Genomic DNA, 27,349 nt, shown 5'->3' on the forward strand with positions numbered 1-27,349 from the left:
CAACAGGAGCCCTCAAAAGGCAAGCGTAGGATGTCAGTATTGGGCTGATGGCTATTTAACAGAATCATCCGCATTTTCTTTCTGAAGAAATGAAGTTTACCATCGATCTCAGTCTTGGGCACACGGCAGGCCCAACGCGTCTTGGTGGCTTTCAGCTGCCGTCACCAGTAGTGAACACAAAACTCATCGACTGCAAAGAGCATACCGGCGGCCCTGTTGCCGTTATTTAGAGCATGATCAATCACTTCCAACTTGAAAGCAGCCGTGTAGCTTCAGTATTGCCCCATAAAGTGACAAGATTACAGACACAACATACAAAACACGCCGCAATGTGCACTTGCCTTTTTGAATTGGCTTGAATTGAATTGGATATTTGTGCAATAATAGTAGGCTTGATGCTTAAGAGATTGCGCCAGATAGTGCACACTATCATCATCAGTAGCTAGGACGAGCAGACGACATTATTGCGGCAATTTTCGGGGGTGCAATAATTACTCGAGGAAAACAAGAAATCGTATTTTTGTTGGGTGATGTGGGGAGTGCGACAATTATGCGAAGATGAGGATTACGCGAGTAAATACAATATGTCAAAGTGTTGAAGTGGTGCAGTTCCAGGCATAAAAACCAAGTTCGCCGTGTCACGTGTGAGGGGTGCAAAGGTTTGTACCACGTTCTCAGATTGGTAAGGCGTGTGAAAATCTTTTTTATTGGCCTCTCGTTACTTTGTTGTCTTTCTTCTTTACTTACTGCCCACGATGAAAAGTAAACCCTTGCTTCAAAATGAAGCAAACTTAGTGGTATGTGCAGTCCAAGAAATGTATTGAGCAAGGCGTCTGTAGCTTTGAAGTTTGTTTCCATGAGCAAACATCCAGAAAAGATTCCTGAAGTACAATTTCCCCGCAACAGTAGAACTAAGTGACAGGGCAATAGGAGATCCCTGCAGGCAACAAGCATGCCTCTCCACAAAATGTTCTGCTGCACAATGACTTAGTTGAACACTGCCAAACCTCGCAGGCACACCATTAGTACAGGCGGTTTTCATTACGCGTGAGAGCTTCTAATTGCCGTGTGCTCACCGTCAGCAGCAGCAGTGCTGGGTGTACGGAACGGGGTGACAATGAGGCTGTTGGGTGTCTGTGCTGCCTTCTTGGGTGTCGCTGGTCCACCCAGGTCAGTCTCATGAAGAGGTGTGTTGAGGCCACCCTTCAGAGGGGTGTCCACATTGGTCAGGGCCATGATATTCTGGGCCTCCTGCAAGGGGAACACGCGCGAGTGCAAATACCATGCATGACATCGTTTGATCAAAAGTGAGTTGCTCAAATAATGTGCAAGAAAACTCGTTAAAAGCACTGGGCATTTTAAGATGCATAAATAAGCAGCTGACATTTATATATATTATGACGTCTGGGTTGAGACAGCGTTTATTCAGCCCAAGGGCTCAGCCACGAAGGGCAGTCTCAGACCGAGCGTGCACACACACGATGATGATTGTCGTGACACCCAGTGAAGATGAGGATAGAGACCCAGGCGGATGATGATGATTATAGTAATGCATATATGAAAGGAAGCGCATGACGAATGCCCACACTAAGCCCCCCCCCCCTCCACATCGAGACGGCCAACCTGGCCGTAGAAAGTCAATGTGACAGAGAACGTCGCCAGAAAGGCTTCATGCGAGACACGTGCACGATCTCTGTGTTGCGGTGACGGTGGTCTGCTGGGACGACAAGTGGGGTCACACAATAATTAACGGGCGAAGTCTGCTCGATAACTATGTAAGGCCCAATGAAGTGTGGTTGAAACTTGTCACACAGACCAGGTGTACAAATAGGTGTGAATAGGAGCACCTCGTCCCCAGGTCGGAAGAATACAAGGCGATGGGATGCGTCATAAATGACTTTTCGATCTTGCTGTCGCGCTTCCGTGTTGATGCGAGCACGATCGCGACACCGGGCTAGTCTTGAAATGTATTCCTCACTGGTAGACAGAGACGAGATGACGTCAGTGTTGAAAAAGGAAACGTCGAGGAAGAAAGTAGGGGAACGTCCAGAAACGAGGTAGAACGGTGTATCCAGTGGTGCGCTGAACGGCCGTGTTGTAGGTGAAGGTGAGGAATGGCAGAAGAGTATCCCAGTTTTTGTGGTCTGGACTGATGTAGACGGCTATCATATCAGAAAGAGTACGGTGAAACCTCTCGGTGAGACCGTTGGTTTGAGGGTGATAGCTGGAAGCTGTCTTGTGTGTTATTCCAGAGGCGCGCAATACTTCATTTGGCACTTCTGACAAGAACACCCTTCCACGGTCGGTCACTCAAGAATCTACGAGGGGCGCCATGGCACAGAATGATGGCGTGCAGAACGAAGTCGGCAACTTCCGAAGCAGAGGCAGTAGATGTGATGGGAAGAGGGCCGTAAAGGTCGATACCTACAACCTCAAATGGCGTTGTGGGGCACGGAATTGGCTGCAGAAGCCCGGCCGGTGCAGTTGTCTGGATTTTACGGCGCTGGCACTGGACACAGGAACCAAAGTAGGGCGCAATGCTAGTAGAAATAGCAGGCCAGTAGAAGCGACTTCGGATGCGGTCGTAAGTTTTTTGAATACCAAGATGTCCGGCAGTCTAGTCGTCGTGGAAGGCTTTAAGCACGTCAAGTCGAAGAGAGCATGTTAGCATGGGAACCCAGCGTTGACCATCTGGGTGGTAGATGTGACGGTACAGAACTCCATTCTCCAGCTTAAATCACAAGAGTTGACGACGATGTCGCACGTTAGGTGGATGGGAAGCTCCTGAGAGCTGGTCCATGATACGCCTACAGTACGGATCAGACAACTGGCACGAGTGAAATGTGCGCTTGTCATTCGAGAATAGCTGGTCTATTGAGGCGAGCGCAGGCGCTGCAGTAGAAGTGATGGCCGAACTTTGACCAATGCTGAGCTGGGTATTTGGTAGCAGGCAGCGGGAAAGGGCGTCGGCGTCTTGGTGTTTTCTACCTGACTTGTAAGTGATATCGAAGTCCTATTCCTGTAAACGTAGAATCCACCGACCCAAGCGTCCAGACAAGTTCTTCAACGTGGAAAGCCAGCATAGGGCGTGGTGGTCGGTAACGATCGTGAAATGACGGCCGTGGAGGTAGGGACGGAACTTTTGCACTGCCCAGACCACAACCAAGCACTCCTGCTCAGTTATGGTATAGTTCTTCTCGGTCGCGGTTATTACTCTACTGGCATACGCAACTACTCTCTCTTGTGAAGAAATGTCGCGTTGGAGCAGAACAGCACCTATACCGTGGCCACAAAAAGGGCATGTCAGAAGCAAGAAGCTGATGCAGTGGAGCCGCTATTGATGCGAAGTTTCGTATAAAACGGCGAAAATAGGAGGCGAGACCAAGAAAACTTCGCAACTACTTCGACCTTTCGGGGCACGGAAAGCGAAGCACCGCATCAATTTTGTCCATATCCGGCCGAATTCCATCTTTGCTCATGACGTGGCCCAAAACCTTGATAGCTTTCGTGGCATAACGGCATTTTTTCATGTTTAGTTGAAGACCAGTGGCGGCAAGGCACGTCAGAATGTCATCCAAACGTTGCAGGTGCTGAGGAAACGTTGACGAAAGAATGACCATGTCGTTCAAGTAGCAGAGACAGGTCTTCCACCTAAGGCCGCGCAGCACGGCATCGATCATGCACTCAAATGTAGCAAGCGCGTTGCACAGCCCGAAAGGCACAACGAATTCGTATAGCCTGTCGGGGGTTGCGAACGCCGTTTTCTCTTTATCCTCTTCGTGCATAGGAATTTGCCAGTATCCAAAACGCAGGTCGGTCGAGGCAGGAAAAGTATTTCGCGCCTTGTAGAGAATCAAGGGCGTCGTCAATGCGAGGCAATGGGTACAGATCCTTGCGAGTGATCTTGTTGAGCGTCCTGTAATCGACGCAAAAGCGCACGGAGCCATCCTTCTTCCGAACCAGAACCACAGACGACGACCAAGGGCACGCGGTAGGGCCGACGGCGTACAACAGATGTTCCGACTGTGTGGATTCGATGCGTTATAGTAGTAGTGCGGCCCAACGTCGAGGTGTAAACGTTGAAGGAACTTGCGTGTTTCTTTAGCAAAGCAAGTAGCTGTTGCGTCTGTGAAGGTGTCAAGTCGTCGTTAATGGCTGCAGTAAAGGTGGAAGAAGCAGGCTCACTCCTAGGGCTGTCGTTGGAGGAGACGGCATGAAGTGGCACAACGCATGCAGGGTCGGAATCCGTCACGCAGGCCACCGTGATTTTCTGGGGAAGTAGAATTTTTTTGGATGTTGTATTCACAGCGGTGACAAGTGCGGAACCATTAAGAAACCTAACTACACCAAAAGCAAAAATGATGCCTTTACTGATGCAACTAAATGATGGTGAGACCAAGACGTCGCCATGGTCGATGTCCTTGGAGGTAATAGCTACAATCTGCTCCTGACATGGTGGTAATTCGGTATCTTCCGCAGCTGTCAAACGAAGTGGCCACTGGGGGTCGTCATTGAGCGTGCAGTCCGTGTCGGTGAGGTGGACGTCGCGTTGGCCACAGCAAATAGCCGCGGAGGCAGAAGAAAGAAAATCCCACCCTAAAATTAATTGGTGAGAGCAGTCAGTCAGGACGGCGAACTGAATGTGGTGTCGGATACCATCAATAAAAACGCGGGCTGTACAGAAAGCGGAAGGGCGAATGGTATACCCCTGCGCAGCAATCAACGTGGGTCCATCATAAGGGGTCATCACTTTTTCAGACATTGGCCTAAATCGACGCGCATAACAAAAAATGCCGCACCGGTGTCCACCAGTGCATCCACGTACACTCCTTCCACTACCACCGAAATCATGTTGCACGGGCCTGATGGAGGAATATCAGTCCCAATTCGGGATGCAGTTTTTCCCCCAGAAACTGCATCACTTAGTTTTCCGAATGACTGTTAGTGACGAATGAGGCAGCCCAAAGTAGGGAAAACGAGTGGCGAAAGGGGGATAGTGAACAGCGTCTGGAGAGGGAGACCGGTGTGGAGGTGATGAATGGCGTTAAGCTTGATAGTACACACCTCGTTCACGCATGTCGTAACCGCGGCATTCGTCTTGCTGGTGCTTGCGGCAGAAACGAGAAATGTGGCCGCGATACCCACAGTAATAGCAGACAGGGTGGGACGAGCGCAAGGGTGGTGAGTAGAAGGCGTTGGGGGCACTTGGAGATAGCGTGCTCAGGTGGGCCGAAGAAGGGTCAGGTGGGCCGAAGAAGGGTCATATCGAACAGTAGTTGACCGAAAAAGCGGCAGCAAACGACGCGTAGGATGGTTGCGGCAATGTCACAAAGTACGTTGCTCGGAAGCGCGGCAGCAACTTGAGTGAAGGTTGATATGGTGCGAGAAACAGGTGGTTGTACGAGATCAGGGCCGGTCATGGATGTAAGTTTATCCCTGATGAGGTGACGCAAAGGAACTCCCGAAGACTGTGTTGAACGCGGTGAAGAAGGTGTGAAGCCCATAGACCGCAATTCTTCTCGTATAATGTCCCGGATGAGGTCACGCAGATGGCCTTGAGACATGGAGTGGTGGTCGCCAATATCCGTTTGGAGACGAACGGAGTCCAGCGAATCAAGGCGCTGGCATGTCGTGACGACGTCAGCGATGGTAGCCGGATTTTGCGCAGCGAGGGCATTAAAAGCAACCGGTTCAATGCCTTTCAAGATGTGGCGTACTTTGTCCGATTCTGGCATAGATGAATTGACACGCCGGCACAGTGAAAGGACATCCTCAATGTAGAAAGTGTAAGATTCGCCGGGATGTTGTTGGCGAGTATTGAGGGTCCTCTTCGCGACGGCGGAACGAATGACCGGTGTCCCAAAAACATGTCGCAGCTGGTGCTGGAAGGTCGCCCAGTCGGGTAAGTCAATGACGTGGTTGAAATACCATGTCTTCACCACACCGGTCAAGTAAAAAGAGACGTATCGAAGCTTGGCGCTATCGTCCCAGTGATTAGCAACACTCACGCGGCTGTACTCATCGAGCCAGTCTTCCCTGTCTTCCCCGCGAAGACCGGCGAAGAGAGGGGGATCACGCTGGTGGCTGTGTACGTAAACAGGAGGCAGGGCTGAAGATGGCGGGGGAGAGATGGCAGCAGAGATGGTAGCAGTGCCGGCAGGCTCGTTCTGTGACATGCTGCCAGACAGTGGGGGCAATCGGCGGCCTGAACGCAGCTCCAGGGAGTCGAGCGAAGTGGGAGAGGACCGAGGACCGAAAATCCCCCTCCACCACATATGACGTCTGGGTTGAGACAGCGTTTATACAGCCTCAAGGGCTCAGCAACGAACGGGCAGTCTCAGACAGAGCGTGCACACACACGATGATGATTGTCGTGACACCCAGTGAAGATGCTCACACGATCTGCGTAGTGCCAACTTTAAGCGAAGTAGAGCGATTCTGCATTCCACAGTCTTTGAATGCTGTGAGCCTGTTATGCAAGCTAGCTTTATGCGTCAACTTCAAAGACTTTCCAAGGCCGGCTACCCTCAGTCCGTAGTTAGTTTTGTGGTGGAATCCCTGCTGCAGAGGGTGAAAGGCAGAGTACCTAATGCAAATGCGCGCCCGAAGGAGAGAGAGCGGGTTAAGCCTGAGGTGGTCCCGTATATACACCGTGTGAGCCATAACCTCAAGAAGGTGGCTTCCCGTTGCGGCGTTACGGTCGTTTTTTCAGCTCCCAACAAACTTGCTCAATTGTGCCCGCGCATCACATGCGATGAGCAAAGGGGCTGCCAGAAGCAGCACACAAGACTTTTTAGGCTCTGCGCACAAGGCGTGGTATAAGGGACTCCCCTAGGCTGTGGCAAGTTCTATATCGGTCAAACGGGGCGTTGCATTAATGACAGACTGAGGGAGCATGACAACAGTTTAGGAAAAAGTGATCATGCACATCTTGAGCGCACTGTAAAGTCTGTGGATGTGTGCCATTGTTTGAGAAAACGGTGATTCTTGGTAGGAGCAAACGAACAAACAGCTAGAGAGCTCTTGGAAGCCTATTTTATCAAAAAGAAAGGGCCCGATTGTATCAGTGATACATCTATTGTGCTGTACTCAACAGAAATGCAGCTTTTGGATAACTTAGTGCCTTGATCATGACGCTGTACGATGTTTGTTTGGCTGTGCGTGCATGCGCGGTTTTGTCTTCTTTCCTGTGCGTTTCCTAGACGGTCATTAAACAGTTGGTAGTTGGCACTGTTTTGTATTCTCTTCTGCTCTTCCTGCTTCACGATATGTTTTTTGCGCCTCAGTCTTCTGCACCAAGTATGCACGAACTAGCCTGAAAACAAGTTCTTTTGTCATATGTTACGCGTTTTGAATATTGCAGCAAGCAGCGCGAGGCCGCCATTGGTCAGCGGTCCGCTCCTCCCCCTCCTATCCTTCCGGCAAAAGAGCGAAGTCTCGGACGTCGCAACTGAGTTGTTCGATGTTTCTCTGCAGTTTGCGTCATGGCAAGCCCCGAGAAGCGCAGTCTAGATAATCGAAGTTTAAAACTCGCCCCAAGTATCGAGGGAAACGGCGTCAGACACTTCCCAAAGCAACAGTGAACGTTGATGTCACCGCCGACCAGGCCCAGCTTCAGATAGGCCTAACTGACACCGAACCCTGCGACGACAGTGGTTGTGAAATAGCCACTGCCAGGAATTCGTCAGTGCATCCCAAATGAACAGCGGATTCTTCGAGAGTGAACGTAGACCAGTAGGTGCTGCTACTGCCAACACGCTGCTTTGCGAAATCGATGCGCTGACTGCCTTGTGGCGGGTGCGCAATGCCCAACCTGCCACGAATGGGAACTTGGCGTCCGAGGTAGCTGGAAAGAGCAAAGGGCTTTCGGCATTCCACGAACTGTGCTGTGAAAACGATTGCCCTGAATCTACACTTTCATTCACGCATGCACCGAGACGTACTACTTCGGCCAGGGACCAAGGGACGAGCGCTCGTTTCGACAGAGGCAGCTCGCGTGATAGCTTTGCCGTAAACGTTGAAGGCAGTTCTGGCAGCACGTGCTATAGGCGCAGGCCATGACCAACCTTCACAATTCTGTGCGATTTTCAATCTTCCGAGCATTCAATGCAAGAGGCTTTTCATTGTGCCCTAATTTTATGAAAAAAAAAAGGTTTCCTAATAAATTTCAACTTTCCAAACTTTCAAACTTGTTTTTCTCATTTTCATTTTTTCCCCATTTATTATTTTTAGGACAGCTTTTTAGACACTTATACTAATTGTATAATAACGAAACTTGGCATATTCTTCAACACATGCAGAATGCAAATATCTACTTGAAATTGCAATGCCTACCAGAATTAGTTGTGAAAATATTAGGTTATTGTTTCAAGGCAGGTTGAAAATACTTAGCCATTCAATACGATTTTTTTTCCCTTGGTTCCAACATTTCTGTGACATATCTGGATAGATATTTGCACTTTACAATCTACCAAGAGTCTAATAAAATCAGAGACAATGCTTTTACTGAAAGTTAAGTACATGAAACAGTACCCGCAAAACATGTAACTTTTTGGTATTGTGCACGGCGTATAGCAGCTACACAAAAAATGATTGCATATTGGCAACCTACATGAAAAGCTGTATTAACAACAAAATTTTCAAGCGTCTATGACTAGAAATAAAAGAAATTTTTTCGGGGAGCGTCTCCCTTTAACACATGAAGATTCACGCGCGCTGCCTCATTTCCCTAGTCTACGAAGGCCGTTTCCATTGTTTTGCTCTACATTCTCTGAGGATCGCTTCAATTCATTGGATTTTGGCCAAAGTGTGATGATAATAAGGGAGATGCTATTCAAAAGAGAAAAGATTATTTTATCTGTAACCCAAGGCAATCAAATTTATGTTAAAGCAATAAAACCTATGTTTACAGAGGCTTTTATGCTTATTTCAAACATGTAATCAGTTTGACAGTAAGTTCCATAGTTTTTGTTTTATACAATGACAATGCGTAAAATGAAGATAATATTTTGGGCACACATTTGCCACCACTAAATTTTATGGTTATAAGTCATTAATAACACATATTGCTCCATACTAACTGTGGAATAAAAATAACATGAAAATGTGTGTATGACATTTTAGTCAGCAAAAGAAGATAGTAATGCAAGGGGTCTTGAAATGCTCAGCCCATACTAATTGCTTACCTTAACTTTGTAGAAATTATATAAGAGACGTCAGGTTTTCAAGAAAATGCTTGCATTCTTCACATACTAACAAATATGTGATAAAAATTTCATTCCAATCTGGCTATCAGAAGTGCCCAAAACATGATGTCTAAACTCAAGAAGTTGCCCAAAATTGTAAATTGAGAAAAACACATTTCAAATCCAGAAATGTCAGCTCATATATGCGGCAAAGATATGCTTCTTAAGATGATTTTTTCTATCATGGTAGTTTGAGAAAGATGGTTATTTTGAGCAATGTGGCTTTGCTGAGCTCCTCATGTGAAGTGCAATGGCAACCAGCCAGGAGACAATTTTCAGGAGACTCTAGACAATGAGCCCTTTTTAGTTTTTTTTTTTTTTATAGCCACATTGTGCTCTTCGGAAGCGATGTCAACCTACTTTGAGTTTAATTACAACCTTGATTTTTTTTCTTTGTCCTGAGAGAAGGGTGCCACGAGCTATAGCAGACGACGCTCGGTGCGTGTCTTGCGCTGTCGCACGAAACGAGGTAGATTGGCGCCACGCTCATGCGTGCTCGAGGAGCTTCGAGGAATAATGAAAAGGGTCAGGCACTCCCTTCCTGTCCACGCAGAAAGAACATTTCATTGCGCAAACTATGGTATGCTGCAACGCGTGCCGAAATACTTTTCAATCTGGCAAAAACTATCCTTCCGCAACAAATGAAAAATAACCATTTTGGCATGGTAATAAATGAGTTAGGGGAGATGCGACTGAAAAATGCATTTCTTGTCGAAATTATATGCCTTTTGCTTTTAATGCCTTTACAAGTTTAGTTTCTCTACTTTCCTGTAGAGGTAATAGTTAATCTCGAAACAGGCTAAAATCACCTTTGAAGAGAACAAGGTGGCTACTAACAACTAAAAAGACCTCCTCTGGCAATTGTCCCCCAGCTGCTTGCCACTGCACTTGGCATGAGGATTTCAGCAAAGCCACATGCTCAAAGTAACCATAATTCCCAAGCTCTCATGATTGAGGAAATCACTGCCACACAGTTTAACAAAGTGTAGGAGCTTGACTGCCCCTTTTGTGCCTTTTGAAAATGGTAACAGAACACTTATCAAGGGGATCAACGAGATTGCACTGTCTTGTGATGTAGCCAGTTGCTAGGCAACTATGAATATTGTAAAAATTGAGCCAAGCTTCTTGCTTCCAGTTGCTCCTCTGGCTTAGTGACCACTGCTTCTGTTGCTCGTGCATTTGTACGATTCACGTATATGCATGTGCAACCTTCTCCATGTTGTAAGCAGTGCATTTCAGTTAGAGAATATTGAGAGTGACACCAGGAGTTTAGTATTTGTTGCCCCATGTACAAAATAAATTGGCCAGTGCATGAAAGGTAAACTTGCATGAGTTTTTCTTGCTCAGAGATGAACAGGGCCAATCACATCGGAGGTCGCTGTTTTGTTGAAGCAGAAATTTTGTTGGAAAGAAGTATTTCCTGACTGTAGTGAGGAGCGCCTACCTGCAGGATGGTGTCCCGGCTGAGTGCAGGTGCCCTGGGCGTGCGCAAGGGCCCTGTCGCCGGTGTGAGGCTGTAGTCGGCCAGCAGGGTGTCCGAAGCCTGGCGGCCCGCCTCCTGGGCAGCCTCGCGGGCTGTCTCACTGGCCCGGCCCAGCTTGACCACCTGCTCGAGCTCTTGGTCTGAGATCTGGGGCTCCGGCAGCACCAGCTTGCTGCGCTTTCGCACGGGCTCTGCCGACAGCAGCGATGGCGGAAGGTCATTCTCTTTGCGCTGCTTCAGCTTCTGCTTGTCCTTGCGCCGCTCGCGCTGCGCAGGTATCATACAGAAGCATTAAAAAAATTCCTCATTAACAGATCGACAAATTTGTTACCCTTCATTAGGGGCTGACAAGCAATTTTTTCATCTCATTATTAAAGAATAATATGTACTACGAGTCATAAACCCATGCATTGGCAAGTGCACAGAAGAGCTCCAAGACCTTTAAAATGGGCATCATCTTACAGATGGACGGCCGACATTGTTTCTTCATGCATTTCCGTTTTTTTTTTTTTTTTAGAGCTGTGCAAATACCAATATTTTGGGTGCGAAGAAAATTCGAATATTAAAGTTTGAATGCAAATTGAATTGAATATTTTTTTATATTTCTTAAATATTTCTAGAACATCTTTTAAATGCTTCAAAGCAAAATAGCAGAAGAAAAGTAGAACATTTCTAAAAATATGACAAAGCAACAATATGAAATCATTTCTTTTGACTAAACTGGTGATGGGCTGGTTTTCCATGTTTGTCTTGTCAAGAATGAGCCTGTATGTTATTTATGTACATGATTTGGTGAAACAAAAGTGCTGCCGACAACACTTGACACGTGAAAGGCCAAGCTCCTCCTCTTTCAACTGATGTGGCAGACAAGGTCAGTTCTAGATCTGACATCAATATATAAAAACATCCGAAACTTTGGATGCTAAAAAACTTCCGTGTCCTATTTTTCAGAGTTCCTGCATAAAGTTTATGTTAGTTGAGCATCTATAATTTTTATGTTGTAACCGGTGTTTTCTTGAGTCAATAGATTAGAGACAGAGCCTAAAAGGCAGCTTTGCCCACGCACAAAAATGTAATGGGGTGAAGCATATAAAAAAACTCAAGTGGCATTTTTTAAGTTGGACGTTAATTGTATTTGTGTTAGGCAAGTTTGAATAGCTCGAATATCATAAATTACAGTGCAAATCGAATGAAGCAGCAAATTCTATTGAACAAATATTTCGAATTTCCAATAGTCCCAAACTCCTATTTTTTTTTATTACTAAGGCTAGATCGATCGAACATATTACAGTAGAATCTTGATGATATGATTACAGTCTATGCAAATTTAGCGATGATATGAACTCTAAAGTTGCATCGGATGAACTATATCATATAAAATACGGCGTAATTTGGTTCTGTAAGAACGGTTTCCACAGCAACCACAGATGATGTCAACACCTGATTGACCGCTGCACGCCAGCGCCACAATTTTGCTTGTCTGTGGGAGGAAGGCTCGTTTACAATTGGCTTCGTAGGGAGCAAATGCGGCAAAACTCCCCGGAATTTTTTTCGCTTCCCCGCAGGAAAAATGGCCGGAAGACAATGCCACGAAGCCAACGCGAGAAAAGGGTCTGAGACCAATTTTGCCTTCACGCGTTAGCGGATCACCTTGCTGCTACGGCTTTGGTTTGTAGTGTACACGTATCCCGAAGGAGTACAGCCACCAGCATGGGTCCGGTCTTAGCGAGCCGCAGAGCCCGCGTTTACCGTCGTCGTGATGAGAACACGGTACTGCTCAAGTTTGCAACACTTTATTGTATGTGGCAATACCAAAACGCAGTACCGAGCCCATTGCAACAGGGGTGGTGGGAAAACAAATGAGCTTATCCACTCCAAGTACTACACAGGGTGCCACGAGCTCGTCTCCGTGGGCAAAAGTGATTCACGGGGACATCGGAACAAAGGGCCCGGTTGCTCGAGCGAGAGCAAAGCCGATCACGTTGGCTTCAAGAGGTACGGGTCAGTGTAGTTTGACCACACACTAGGACACTGCGCCGCTCTTTGGCCCAGCGTTCGCAAGAGGCGACAAAAAGTGGGCTTTCGCCGCGGCTGCAAGGTGCCGCTGGCGAAGTCCGACAAGCCTCGCACAATAGGAGCCGTCGAACGGAAAAGAAATGCGTGCTCACCGTAAGCTGTCCCCCAGAGATCTCTCTTGCTCCTGGCGTACGTGCACGCAAAATGTCCCGAAACACTCCGCGCACGGCGCCACAGTCGACATCCGCTACCAGATGAGAAGGGATGAACATCACTCCCCGCTCCTCCATAGTGGCAGACCGCGTAGGAGGGGGTCATTTTGGGACATGAGAATGCAGAAAGAGGCGGCAAAGCCAGCAGGCTAGCCTCAATTACCACAGGCTACACAGCTGTGCTAGCTTTCGAACTGAGTGATGTAAAGAACCAGGTGTACATTGAAGATGATAACCAAGGCGTCAACAGTAGAGGGACCTATCAGCAGGTGCTGTGGCTCGTGTAGGTGCAATCGCGAACTACTCGTGCAGCACGACAAGGTTTCTGACCTTGAAAAAGATGCATTCATTGAGAGCCTGGTTTGAATTAACATCACTGAAACACCATAAGTACAAGGTGCAGTAGCAGCGAGTTTGCATGCCCTAATGTGTCTCTTGTCACAAACGATCACTCAGAAAAGTATACGCCTGTGAATTCTAAAACGCTACATGAAATCAAGGCGCCAGACTGACACGACAGAGACTGGCGAAAAGAAGAAAACAAGCATCAAAGGACTCCCTGGGCACGCCACAGCTTCCTCTTGAAAATGCCGCGCTAGGCTGACCAACCCCATTCATCGCCGAGCGACCTCCAGAATCATCAAGAAGGAAAGCGCGAGTCACTCCCTAGTTGCGTCATGTGTCGCGGATGGTTCAAGAAAAGCTTCGCCCCTTCCCCAGCTTTGGCTGTACAGCGTGCAGCGGAGGGTGGTGAGCTGAGCAGGAAATGAAGAGAGTTTGCGCCAGTGTGCATAGGGCAGGATATAAAAGTTTTGCGTCAGCGTGCGTAGAGCACGAGATGAGAATTTTTTCGTCGTTGGGCGAAGGCTTATGTCTTAAGTTACAGAGCAGGAAATGAAGAGGTTTTCCAACTGCGGGTGAAGGCTTGTGCTATAAGCAGAAGAACACTCGTTCTGCAGCCGCAGCGCCTGAGTGGCTGACATGTTACCGGTGAAGAACTTTTGTTATGGAAGGGCAGACAATTGACAACGCGAGGTTTCCTGGAAGAGAAACTTCGGGAGCAACGGAACGACTATCAGCGCCGGACTCCGAGTAAGTGGTTCCTTCAAGAGAATCATTCAAACTTAGGAATGAATAACTTTGAGGAACTTTTTTTTGCCTTTAAGTGTCTCAGTTAGTGATGAGATTGCATTGTAGCGCGTGTTGTTGTTTGTGTCCATTGTTCTGAGTGTATCTGGTGGTGTTGCGTAGCTCGTTTGTATAACTTGTGATTGAGATGTATTGAATTATTGCCGACAGTGCATATTTGTGTGTATCTTGATCTGTCATGTTTGACAATATATTTTTGTTTTGTTATCAACTCTCGGCTCTGACTCGTTCTTTGGACCACAGCCGGCATTAGCTGGCGCGCCGAATACGACCACATCTAAATTGCCCGTGCTTTCGTGATGCAGTTCGGAGGGGGCCGATACTTCAGCCCTTGGAATCAGCTCAGCGATCGCCTCTCTAATTAACGGGACTAGTGACACTCTCTTTTACAGTGCCGACTGAACCCGCCGCCACCGCTGCCGGTGCATCTGCTTGTGTCGTTTCTTCTAACGTATCTCCTGAAACAACATTTGTAAAGGTGTAAACTGTTTCTTTTCAGCGATTTGCATGCATAACTAGAATTCGGTAGGGATGTTAATGCTCAGGAATTAATTCTCAAGCGGCAGAGACGGCAGCGGCAGTGGCATGAATACGAGGGGCAGAACATTTTCGATGGGCGCGGACGTGGTTTCGCGACCGCTCTAACGTTTTCGCTTGAATTCTAGAGTGTAAATTTTCTTGGACGTATTTTTTTCGTATCGACTTCACGACACGTTTTTCCAGCCGCTTAAGCAGCGAACTGAGTGAATTTTCAATAAGTCTTGCCACTTCACTCCCTTTGATGCCAAGTGTGAATCCACCTTAGAGCGCCAGCAGCATGAGTGAGGAAACTGCAGCACTTTACTGAGAGGCGGCGAAAGCACGAAAGTTCAAAAGAACACCATGAACTTTTTTCAGCAAGAAGTACTGTATAAACCGGAATATAAGTCGAGATATTTTCAATAAAACAACGAGCTAAAGTCAGTCGCCCCTCATCTTATATTGCAGTGTCTAGCCGACACTGCACCGCTGTCTGGCAACATGCGACAGAAGCTGGACACAGCCATATTCGCATTCAAATCCAATAGCAGGTTTTTTTTTTCTCTTGTCTGTTTTTTGTGTTCTTGATTTGCCTCCAATCTGTTCTAAGTTCTCGCTCCACTCGACCTTGTGTTTCTTTTTTAAACTAGAGGTTGTTAATTTCGCAGAAGCGAATGGGAATATGGCTGCTCAGCGCCACTTTGGTGTATCAGAAAAAAGCGGGCGCTATTGGAGGGTGCAGAAAGGGAAGCTGCAGATGTGCAATCCTCAAAAGATGTCATTTTGTGGGCGAACTGCAGTTCTTCCGCAGCTGGAGAATACGCTAGGGAACTTTGTGGGGGAAGTTCATGCGTGCTCCCTGCCAGTGACCGTGGATACCATTCGCAAGAAACCTGTGGAACTCGCTCAAGAAGCTGGGCTCACGATAGAAGAGTTTTGTGCACCAAACTCTTGGGTGCGTCGATTCATGAGACGCAAAGGATTTGCTTTTTGGTGGCGCACATCCATCTGTCAGAAGTTTCCAGACAAGTTCAAGGACAAGCTTATAAACTTTCAGGGCTTCGTGCACTGGCTTCGGGAGCAGAACGACTACATGATGGGGCAGATTGACAATGCCAATGAGACCACCGTGTGGTTTGACATGCCTTCGTCTACCATGATCATGGAGCATGGCGCCAAGAATATGAAACTATTGTCCATTGGCAACGGGCACTTGCGCTTCACCATCATGCTGGCATGCATGGCAGATGGCAGAAAGCTTCCGCCTTTCACCATTTTCAAACGTAAGACAATGCCGAAGGAAGTGTTCCCGCCCGATGCTGTCGTTCGCGTCAACAAAAAGGGATACATGAACGAGGCCATGATGCTCGAATGGATACGAGTAGTCAGAAATCGTCAGCCAGGTGCACTGCTGCGTCTTTGCAGCATGCTGGCATTAGATGCGTTTTGTGGTCACTTAACTGACTCTGTGAAGTCCGCACTGGGCGATGAAAAAACGCACCTCGCCGTGATACCAGGTGGTATGACATCCACCCTCCAACCGATTGACGTTGTGCTAAACAAGTCGTTCGAGGACCGAGTGCGGCTGGAGTACCAAAAGTGGATGTCCGGCGACAACCCAAAGACACCGACGGGCCACCTACAGAGGCCTCCGCTTACAACTGTTTGTGGCTGGGTGCTTTCTGCCTGGCGTTCCTTGCCAGATTCCATGGTGGAAAATGCTTTTAAGAAATGTTCCATCAGCAACCCGCTGTAATGCACGGAAGACAACGCACTGTGGGAGGCGGCCAGCGACAAACTCTTGTCTTCAGAAGACAATGGTGCTTCGTCTGACGAATAGGAACAGTTGCGATGGTGGCTGAGGGGAGCTGCGACGATCGGGGTGCGGTGCGCCCAATTCACAAATAAATGTCGTTCGGAAATTTTGGGTTGTTTTTCTTTTTTTTTTTCTTTTTCGGTAACCTGAGCTTGGGAGGTCGACCTATATTCCCACTCGACCTACAGTCCGGTTTATATGGTAGTTGACCCAAATAAAGTACCGCTTCAACTTGTTTTTGGTTCATATGTACGAATTCAGGCTGATATTATTATCTTGCGGGCTCCCTTTGAATTCGTATCATCGAGATTCTACTGCATACCCACAATATTCACTTCCTTCCATTTCCATATTTTTCAATTGCAAGTTTTCCCACCAAGATGCTTTTCAGCGTAATTATGGCAGTGAATTGTGAGCACGCTCCGTGAATGTTTTTAAACCAAAAATCATGTTTTTCTTGCTACCAATATCTTGAAACTAGATGTGCCATTTTTCAAAAACTATCTATCGAACCAATTGCACTCAAATATTTCCAAGCTAAAAGCTTTAAAAAATTATGATTATTAGAGAAACGAGATTATTTGGCCTCACATCACGTGACAAGCGAGGTGAATATTCACTTTTTGTTTTTCCTTGTGAGATAAATGTAACAGTTAATACTTAAGGTTCGTATCAATACTAATATAATGTTCAATAAGCTTGCTCAATTTCATGTTCATGAAGTTTTTGAGAAAAGATACATTTCATTCTGTATCCCAGTCTGAAATAGGGCACTCAACCAAAAGCAGGTAAGAAAAATTACAGAGTCGAAATTGCCCTGACTGAAGGACACGGGCTTTCTGATGGATAATGCAAAATTTCACAAGATATAGCACAGTTCCTGAGATATAAAGCTGAAATCAACGACAACTTGTTTCTTTACCATCACACCTTTATGCAGTTGCAGTTTCAGCTTTAAAAAAAAAAAACAGCTCAAACACAAAGCACAGAAACAATGCAAGCTGCATTACAGGCACGTGAACGATCATGCCCCAGTTGGTGGCAGAACGACAGTGACCTAAGCCCGACTGATGTGTTGCAGTGAACATCTGTTTTTGAGAAGTTGTAGGCAGACAGAGCACGCGAACATATCACAGGAGGGCCATTGTTTCACTGGGCATGTGGGCAAACATGGGTCAGGTGCCTACGCCGATGGGCACTCAAATTGACTTCCAGGAATGGACTGACCTCCTCCCTCTCACTGCGCAGCTCCCCGTCCAAGTGCTGCTGCCGCAGGCGTCGAAAGTCAGTCTCGGTCGGGTCGTATACTTCCTCGGAGGTGTCGTGCAGCCCCGGGGCTGGCCGCTTCTCGAAAGGAATCTCCTTGTTGTAGTCAATGGCGTGGCGCTTGCGTCTGCGAGGAGGCAGGATGATGCCTGCCATGCGCAGCTCACGCCGCTTCTGGAGGGCAGCCAGGCGCCTTGCTTCCTCCAGCTGCTTCTCTCGCGCTTTGCGCTTGGCCTTTTTGCCCTGCGTGTTAGCCAGCCGAGCTCGGGCTTCCGACAGCATCTCCAGCTCTGCACCATCAGGTAAGCAATTATAAGTGTTTAAAATATCAGAACATTCAGGCGCACTGTGGGGAGCAAACTCTTTCCTCGCAATAACCTACAACGCTAAACACAATAAAATGGAGTGGTTCTAAATTCATGCTATGTTGAACGAGTGAAATCCTAGCTTTACATTGACTCATTTACGAATGTTCAACATGACAACGTCTGGGCCTGTCTATCCTGTCCGCGTCTACGTATCATGCTCTTATTTCAAACAATCGTGAATCGCAACTCACCCAATCAACCATTTCGACAAGATAACACCCATTCTTGTTTTATCGTGCTCAGTATTCAGTCAAGGTTGTCGTGATGATATGCTGTTTTACTTTGCAACTCTCTCAGTTCAGAAAAAATTCTCCCCCGAAGGCATGTGAGATATTTTATATTTTAAGGGCTACATAGAATACTGAAAGCCTAATGGCCTACTTGAAGTCAGCAAACATCATAATCATCAGCCTGATTGAATCATTTGTCAGCAGAGAAATATAAATAAGCTGAAAAAATTTTATCACTATCAATCAAGAGTTCTTTAATATCAAAAAACCCACACTGGCCCATTAGATGACATTGTGATAGCATGACAATATAGACGGACTCTTTTCACAGCTGTTAAGGATAGCAATAGTCATTACCACTTGTATGCAGGCACCATTGCCAATGATAAACTTATAAAACCAAACAAGTCATGACTGTACTATTATAGTTGTGTATTCGTGTGGTTGAACATCAAACGAAAGTAAGTGATGGTTTCAAATTTTAAGCAAAATGCACCGTGCTAACTGTGGTAGTTGGATAATGCGTAGCTTATACTAGAGCACTGCACGAACCCGGGCCCAGCCTGGCCCGTGGGTCGGGCCGGGCAAGACATTGTTGCATCGGGCCCAAGCCGGGCTCGGGCCCTGGCCCACGAGCTTCGGGCTCGAGTCAGGCCTGTGCCTGCCTGAGTCAGGCTCGTATTAGGCATGGGTCTCTACAGGGCGTTTTCAAAAAATGGGTCCCACATTTTTGAAAAACTACAAAAAGGAGGCACCTTAGCTTTACATGTGGTGTTTCGTTTACTTTGGCAGAAGGCATCTTCAGATGTGCACAAATAAATATTATGGTAGTAATTAGAGAAATTAAACAATTAACCATTCACAAAATTGAAAACAATTTTTTTTCATTGGGGATGTTTTCAAAGTGAATGGTATATGCGCTTTTTGGTGCGTCGGTTTCGGTTTCACCAGCTAAATTAGCCATATTTCATTGCTCGGAGGTGATTACCACTTGGTGATTACCACTTGCTGCCTTGCGGAAATTTCAAAATGGCTATAGACTATTCGACTTTCAAATTTAAGCATGATCAGACAGACAGACAGACAGACAGACAGGCGGGCGGGCGGGCGGGCGGGCGGGCAGGCAGGCAGGCAGGCAGGTAGATAGATAGACAGATAGACAGACAGATAGATAGACAGACAGACAGACAGACAGACAGACAGACAGACAGACAGACAGACAGACAGATAGATAGGATCGAAGTCACCGAAGTTCACTAAGAAATGCTTCGCATTTAATATTGGACCGATTTCTTGAAACACGCTGTATATAACAATATAATGGCGTGTCTACACCACTTAGCTTTGTTGTTTTATGACTTTCCCATTTGACTCGACCAGTGATCTCAACTCGTTAAAAGTTCATTGTTTTAATTTCTATACTTACTACTATAATTATTGTTTTTACACATCTGAAGATGCATTCTGCCAAAGTAAAGAGAATACCGCAGATAGAACGCAGATGCCTCCTTTTCGTTGTTTTCAAATAAAAATTGGCAGATCCTACGTAGAGTGGGAATCGATGATACGCAAAGCACGAATAAGAAAGCTTGATATGTCACTTTAAAATCAGCACAGCGTTACGAGTTGGCGGTAAATGATACCGTACATGACTTCCCTGTCATGATTATTATGTTTGAATGTGTCCTTTACCTTCATCATCTATTCACGTCACGTGATACAAAATTTAGTATATGTGGAGCTAGCGAAATGACCGCGCGTGGTATGTCACCGTGTTCTTACCTGACACGCGTGTCAGGATTATCATGCTTGCACCAGTTATATTTTTTGTCATCTATTGACGTCACATAACAGCAGATTTGATATATGTGGAGCTAGCAAAACGGCCCCGAGCGCATCATGAAGGGCCCAATATACTCCAATGTAGCGTTGACGCGCGCACATGCTGGGCACAGCGACGCTACCTTAGCAAAACACAAGCACTCTATAGTCTGACGCCAGGCGCGACCGGTGCGACCAGCTTCGGTCGGTGCGGCCCGACGGCAATGGGCGCAAAATTCGCACCGATGCGGTACCCAGGCAACACTTCGTCTTCCTCTTTTCGTGACCGAGGGTGCCGGATGCACTGAAACGCGCATGCATCAAAGCAGCGCAGCGCGGCGCACGCCTGCGAGTATATGGCAAAACCAGCGCTTGGCGTTGCAACACTGGCGTAACGCGACAAAATGAACGTCGGCGAGCACGCGCACAGTGTCACGTCCAAGTGTATTGGCGCCTTCACTGTGGCATGTAGTCATGTTATAACATGAGATGCATCTCAAGTTTATCATGTTTGTCATAGTCACATACCTTCGTCATCCATTGACATCACGTAATACCAAATTTGGCATATGTGAAGCTAGCGAAACAGGCCGCGAGCGCATCATGAGTGTGGCATGTGGTCATGTTATTACATGACAAGCATGTCAAGGTTATCACGTTTGGATGTGACTTACCTATGTCGTCCATTGGCGTCGCGTAATACCAAGTTTGTACATGTGAATCTAGCGAAACGGACGCGAGTGCATCTTGAGCATTTCATGTAGTCATGTTGTTACATGACACACATCCCACGTTTATCACGCTTGCATCAGTCACATACCTTCGTCATCCATTCACATACCGTAATACCAAATTTGGTATATGTGACGCTAGAAGAACGCCCGCGAGCACTTCATAAGCGTGGCATGTAGTCATGTTGTTACATGACATGCATGTCATGATTTTCATGTTAACATCTGTCGCTTGTGTTCGCCGTGCAATCATGCCATACCATACCAGTTTTGCAATGTGTCATGTGAACGAAACCACCGCAAGAGCTGGAGGACCATGAAATGTAAATCATGACATTCATGACATGCATGTCATGATTTTCACGTCATGACTAGTCAAATATGTTCTACATACAGTCATGTTAAGCCATACCAAGTTTGGTAACGATACGATTATCATAACGGCCAGGAGAGCTAAAAGTCGTAGGCGGCTAGATAGATAGATAGGATCGAAGTCACCGAAGTTCACTAAGAAATGCTTCGCATTTAATATTGGACCGATTTCTTGAAACACCCTGTATATAACAATATAATGGCGTGTCTACACCACTTAGCTTTGTTGTTTTATGGGTTTTAACATCCCGAAACAGCCTAGGTTACTTAAGATGCTAATTTAGACCAGCTGGAGTGCATTAACATCCACTGAAATCGGAAAATACATGATGTCTGGCATTAGGCTCCATCGGTATGCTACACTTTTTTTTCAAGAAACATGTAATATGTGTTTTCGTTATTATTTGCATACCGTAAGGAAAGATTTACCAAGTGGCACTGCTGCAATAGCAACGGTACACTGCTAATGTTATAATAGTGTATATAATACGTGCGCCCTGCTAACTAGAGAAAAATTTGGAGCATGCAGATACACACGCACGCTCGCCAAGCCTTTCTCCGCCTGCGTACTATGTGACTCGTGGGTGATGAATAACTCAGGAGCGTTCTTGGTGCTCTTTAACTGCGAGATATGAAGTGACTCTTATGATGGGTGCACCAATCGATGGAAATGCTCCGAATATTTTGTGATAGCAAGGCAGTTGCAAATATTTAGCACTTGGCAATTACCCAAAAATTTTAAGGATTCAACTGCAATGTCCATCGTATAGAACAAGCTTTTGCTTATTTTTACGGACATGGTGTTTTCTGTAATTCAACAGTAATTCACATGCGTCCTCATATGTTGAAGCCCAAATGTTCTCATGGCGCTTAAAAACATGAGGGACTCCCGCGGGAAAAGTAAGAGTTCTATACAAGAAAGTTCATGATTTTGATTTGCTGCTGTACACCTTGAAACAGGGGGGCGGGGTGTACAGGCATGGGTGCATTGACACCTTTTACCACATAAATGAGCGACTGCTCCTGCGGCACCCGGAGTTCAGGAATATTGCCTCCCTTCAGACTTCTCCCAATTTCTGTTGTTTTTTTGGATATTAATGGATAAGTAAGACACATCAAAACTGGAAACATGAGCCCCTACTCCTGCGAAAATTTTAATTTATACAGGTTGCACGCGCTTAGTTTATCTTTCACAGGCGTCTGCATAGGACCAAGCTGCTCGCGTCGTACAGCTTCGCAAGCTGCATAGTTGCAAGGAAACTATGCGCACCATCATAAAAAAAGTGAATTGAGTCAAATATGACGTGTCGTATTCGCGATTGTTGATACGTTGTATTCTCATTGGTTAGGGTATTCTGTGTTCAACGTTTGCTCATTATGTCCGTATGTCAGTTGTAAATTGAAGCTGCTTTTATAGATCGACACTTCCACACTAAGTGTGTTTTTTTTTATTATTGATACTGTAAGCCTTAACAGGCTCATACAGGAGTGGGAAGAAATTATACAGATTGTCATCTTCACATTAGACCACAGAACAAAAAATAGTAAAAAAAAATGAACAAACGTGTTTTTATACAAACGTGCAATAAAAGTTCATTTTGTTTGTGCCAAACGAGTTTCGTCTTACTGAGATAACAGTCAGCTTAACTTTGGCCTTTTCAGAAAACAGAAACAAGATTTTTTAAAATTAACAAAGTTTTATGGCCACATTGCCCAAGCGGCCAGTGGACCTGAAAAAAGGCACGAGCGCATTGTGCATGCATGCAAAGTTGGAAAGTAGGGCTTCCTCGGCAACCCTCCTCCTTTCAATTTTTCATGCTTTCCCTCTATTTGGGAGTCCCACCAGCAACGTCGTGAAAGAAATTTTCTGTTCATCATTTATTTGTAATAGGCTGCCCGGCAACCCCCAGTGGTAGAAGCGGCTCTGCTGCTGCCGATAGTGAATACATGGGGGGTATAGGGAGTTTCCGCCCCGTGGAAGTGCTTTTTTAAATGCATGGTGTAATAAATTACGTTTGCAGGAGACTTGTTAAATTTACTCAACAAACCCGGCTTGCATGCAAACTGTGTAGACTCAAACTATAAAAGTCTGCCCTTTTTTTCCAATTTATGGGAATAGTATATTTTGTAGTCATTCTCTCATCAGATGATGGCGCCAGATGATGCACTCTATCATCATCAGTGGCTGTAACGAGCAGACGACATTATTGCAGCAATTTTTCGGGGGTGCGATAATTACTCGAGGAAAACAAGAAATCGTATTTTGTTAGGCAATGTGGGGGTGCGAGAATTATGTATGAGAATTACGCGAGTAGATACGGTACATAGCCTACATTTCTAACCATAAATAGAATGAATGAAGCCGTATCTACACTGGGTTCAGAAGCGCCAATTGAAGTTGAAGGTATAATGTATCGTGGCATGAAATAAGCAAGCACAACATCTAATCACAATATACCTGATAAAGAGTACAAGACAAAACATGAATTGCCTAACTAAATAGAATGAATATAATATGCCTAACTCTCAAAGGCGAAAGTAAGTAGTGTACTGAATTATAATGGCAATGAAATATGAAAAAATAAGAAACAAAATGGGGAGGGGGCATGATGAACTCAGTTAAAAGCAAGTTCGGCAAAGAAAAAACCAAAGGCATGCAGTGAACGCTAATCGAGATAATGTTATCAACAGTTTCGACGACATAGTAAAGGTGGAAGATGAATTCTATTGTGTTTAGTACAATTCGTAGTACACTAACGATCAAATCATAAGTAAAATCAACGTCGAACTGGATAAATGCTGAAGTCCCATGTGCAACTGTCTAAAAAATTAACAGGTCTTGTAAGAAGCGCACATTCCACTATAATATAGCTGGAGAAGATGGTGTAATAGAAGGCTTACATTTAGAAAAAGATATGTACAAACCATTTAATGTCCCCTAAATCGTGCAGAGTGAATATGAGCACTGCTACATCAATAAAAAGTGGTATTTGGACCCCCCCTCCCTCTTAGCAAATAATGTTAAAGTCCACATTAGCATTTGCCATGCTGGTCACCTTATAGGGTGGCGAAAAAAAAAAAAACGCAATAAAGTATTATTTCATTTTTTAAGGCTGCATAAATGTTATACAATGCTCCGAATGTCTGCCAGCAACTTTTTTAGACTTCAGTGATCATACAAGTACGCACAATTATGCAGTGTATACACGCGCGAGTAATTGAAGAAACTGTGCTGTGTCCCGTGACTAACGTTAACAGCCTCTTCCATATTTTACAACACTTTTTCGCAAGTCACCGGTGTGTGTCGTGAAAGTGGCCTAAGCAACATTCTGCACGGAACTAGGCCAACAAATTTTCAAACGGCTACATTACACCCCTCCTCTTTTTTTTTTTTTTTCACAATAGAGTTAGGTTTAAGGCACAACTTCTAGGCTTGCTTGTAAGGCGCATTTGCTAGATAAGGTAACACCGGCACACGGACGTTGGCCCGGTGATGGCACCCGCACATCTCTCTTATGTGCCGTTGCTAGGGCAACCAACATGGTCTTCAGCAACGTGGGTGTTCGCAACACGTCGAGTTTGCTCGCGTGCAGTAACAGTGGCATATGCTTCCAGCTTTAGTTCCTAACATGCCATAACCGCGTTTGCTGACTAAGATATTCATATTTTCCGCAAAATGTTGCAGGCTACGGCAATGCATTTTTGTCTTGAAGGTGCGACGTTTCCGCTGCGATCAGCAGACCAATGGACGCGCAGCGGTTTTACATTATCCGGGTGATCACATTTCGCAAATGTCCCGCCGTGGTTTAGGGTAAGGGTCGACGCGCATAAATCCCCAGATTGATTGAGGACGCAAATTACAGGTGGTCAACGTAGCCTTCATTCCTCACTGAAATTAGCGCAACTGAGAAAACTTTGATGCTGATCGGGCATTTTAACGCAGCATGGCACAATTTCGGCCAGTTTGATGGTTTCGGTGCAGCTCGGAGTAAAAATGGGGAAGTGCCCAGCAGAGACAATGGGCACGTTGGCGCAGGAGCGCTGTAAGGAGCGTTACGCTAAGCCGAGAATGAGGAGGGGACTGTTTATTCAACAAGTGAGCATCAACACGTAACAATGATTACACAATATAGCCATTGCGTGGCTCTATGCGACACATCACGCGAAACTAAAACTGATGGGAAGTCCATGATTCCGAAATTAGCAATTTGAATAGAGGACATGAAATGCCTGACACCACAATACACTACAGCGATGGGTTTTCTATCATTGCTCTCAGGTGGTACGGTGCTTTGCTGTCTGCAAATGCATCCACAGGCTTGTCCAGGTTTTCAAACGTGGTTTTGCAACTAGTGGACAGGACTTTGGCACCACCACTAACAGAGAGTAACATATTCCCCCTTCCCTTTTCGAGCCAGCAAAAGTGGGAGCTGCACCCACTTTGCATTTGGAGAGTAGTGTGTGGTGCAGAGAAGCCCATTCAAGGTTAGAGCAGAGCAAAGGTGGAGAGAGAGTGGCTACAAAACAAAGCCTGTTGTGCGAGCGTGCCACGACCGTTTGGGTGGCAAGTGGTCATGCTTCAAATGTCTCATCTTCTTCTTTCTTTTCAAAGATGTCACGTTCCTTTAACTTTCAGCCCAGAACGACCAGCCGCAAAACTTTAGTTTTGTAAACAATAATGCTTCATTGGCATTGTAGGAAGTTGATTATTTAAGCAACGAAAATATTGCTCATCATGGGTTGAAGAAAGGGGTGCCCAAGACAGCCACTATTGCCGCAATCATTTTACTGCTTGTTTTGTGCATACCGATAACCCCTGCCCACAAGCTTTATCATCATGATATGACATGTCCAACAACTTACCTGGAATGATCACGGCCCCGCACATTGTCTTCCAGATAGTTCCAGATCATTGCAAAGTCCAATACAAGCTGTTATGGAGGCATATATTGAATGTCCCATGACCCCTTTAAATTGAGCGCGCCTAAAGCAAACATTCCTGTTTCTTGACAACATTCGTGCATGTTGTTTGCTGACGCCACAGCAGAGTTGTACAGTTTCTTTTAGAGGACGCAAGCCAGCCTGACAAACAGATGCTCTTCTTTTCTTGTCTTACGAACTTTCCATAACTGTTGGATGAAAATATACAAAAGTTAGAGGTGCAGTAGCTTGTCATTATTATAGGTGGCAAGTTGCAAAAGCCAACATCATTATAAGTGGTTCCGACTGTACTTAGTCGGTGAACTTTTTCCTGTCTTCTTCTTTAATGCCCCCCCCCCCCCCCAAGCTATTAATAGATACGTACACCTCATGGTGATACTATTAATACTATTACTATTAATAGTTACTATACTATTAATAGTTACGTACGCCTCATGGATGCCCAGCGCTTGCTAAAGCAGAGCTAGGCACGTACAATGCCACAGGAGAGGAACCAAGCCACAGTACTACTTGGCTAAATTAAAAACTACCAGCGACCTTACCTTCTCAATACATGGCCAGTTGTAAAGAAGGCCTATACAAATAGATAGAAACGACAAAACCACAGCTATCACCAGCCACTAACTCACCATCTTCGTCCATGTCCTTGGGATCCGGACGGGCTGGCTTAGTCTCTGGATTGGGATCAATCTCACCGGGCTTTAGCTTGCGTGGGTCCTCCAGAATGTCCCCTTCTTCTTCTTTCTTCTGAGCTTGATCTCTGCAGAGGAACACTGTGTGAGTGGCGACAAAACCACCACAGGGTGTCCAGTGCACACTCACAGCAGATATTCATAGTGCTCCAAGCACTGGGCGGCCGTTCGACCGATGATTGGTGCAATGGTCCGCCACTGGGTGGGCATCAGCTTTGCAAGGTGGAGCAGCTTCTCCTCCTCTTCCCGTGTCCACTCGGTTTTCTTGATGCTCGGGTCCAGCCACTCGTACCTGCAGCAACGTACGCCTTACGAGACTGCAACACACTCATTCAGAGCTTATATAGTAAAGTAATTTCAATATCCACGAATACTTTTGTAAACAACACCCGTCCTCCTAATAAACTAGGTTAGCAGCTTGCATAAAGTTATGTTGCATTCAGAAACTACACGTCCATTTGACAATGGTGCACAACACATCAATTACA

General features: G+C 45.9%; 1 protein-coding gene across 5 annotated transcripts in view; it reads right to left on the minus strand.

Moving 5' to 3' along the window:
- The window catches only part of Cdc5 (cell division cycle protein 21), a 322,395-nt gene that overhangs the window by 181,331 nt on the left and 113,715 nt on the right, over positions 1-27,349 (minus strand). For all 5 annotated transcript variants that reach the window (XM_037426347.2, XM_075894722.1, XM_075894721.1 and 2 more), the window contains exons 3-7: positions 26,992-27,153; positions 26,799-26,929; positions 17,668-17,996; positions 10,690-10,995; positions 1,077-1,251 (exon numbers count right to left, since the gene is read on the minus strand). In XM_037426347.2, coding sequence (XP_037282244.1) covers positions 1,077-1,251; positions 10,690-10,995; positions 17,668-17,996; positions 26,799-26,929; positions 26,992-27,153 — 1,103 coding nt within the window. The remainder of the gene's footprint in view (positions 1-1,076; positions 1,252-10,689; positions 10,996-17,667; positions 17,997-26,798; positions 26,930-26,991; positions 27,154-27,349) is intronic.

The sequence above is a fragment of the Rhipicephalus microplus genome, chromosome 5 (genome assembly GCF_043290135.1).
Source record: "Rhipicephalus microplus isolate Deutch F79 chromosome 5, USDA_Rmic, whole genome shotgun sequence".
Taxonomy (NCBI): domain Eukaryota; kingdom Metazoa; phylum Arthropoda; class Arachnida; order Ixodida; family Ixodidae; genus Rhipicephalus; species Rhipicephalus microplus.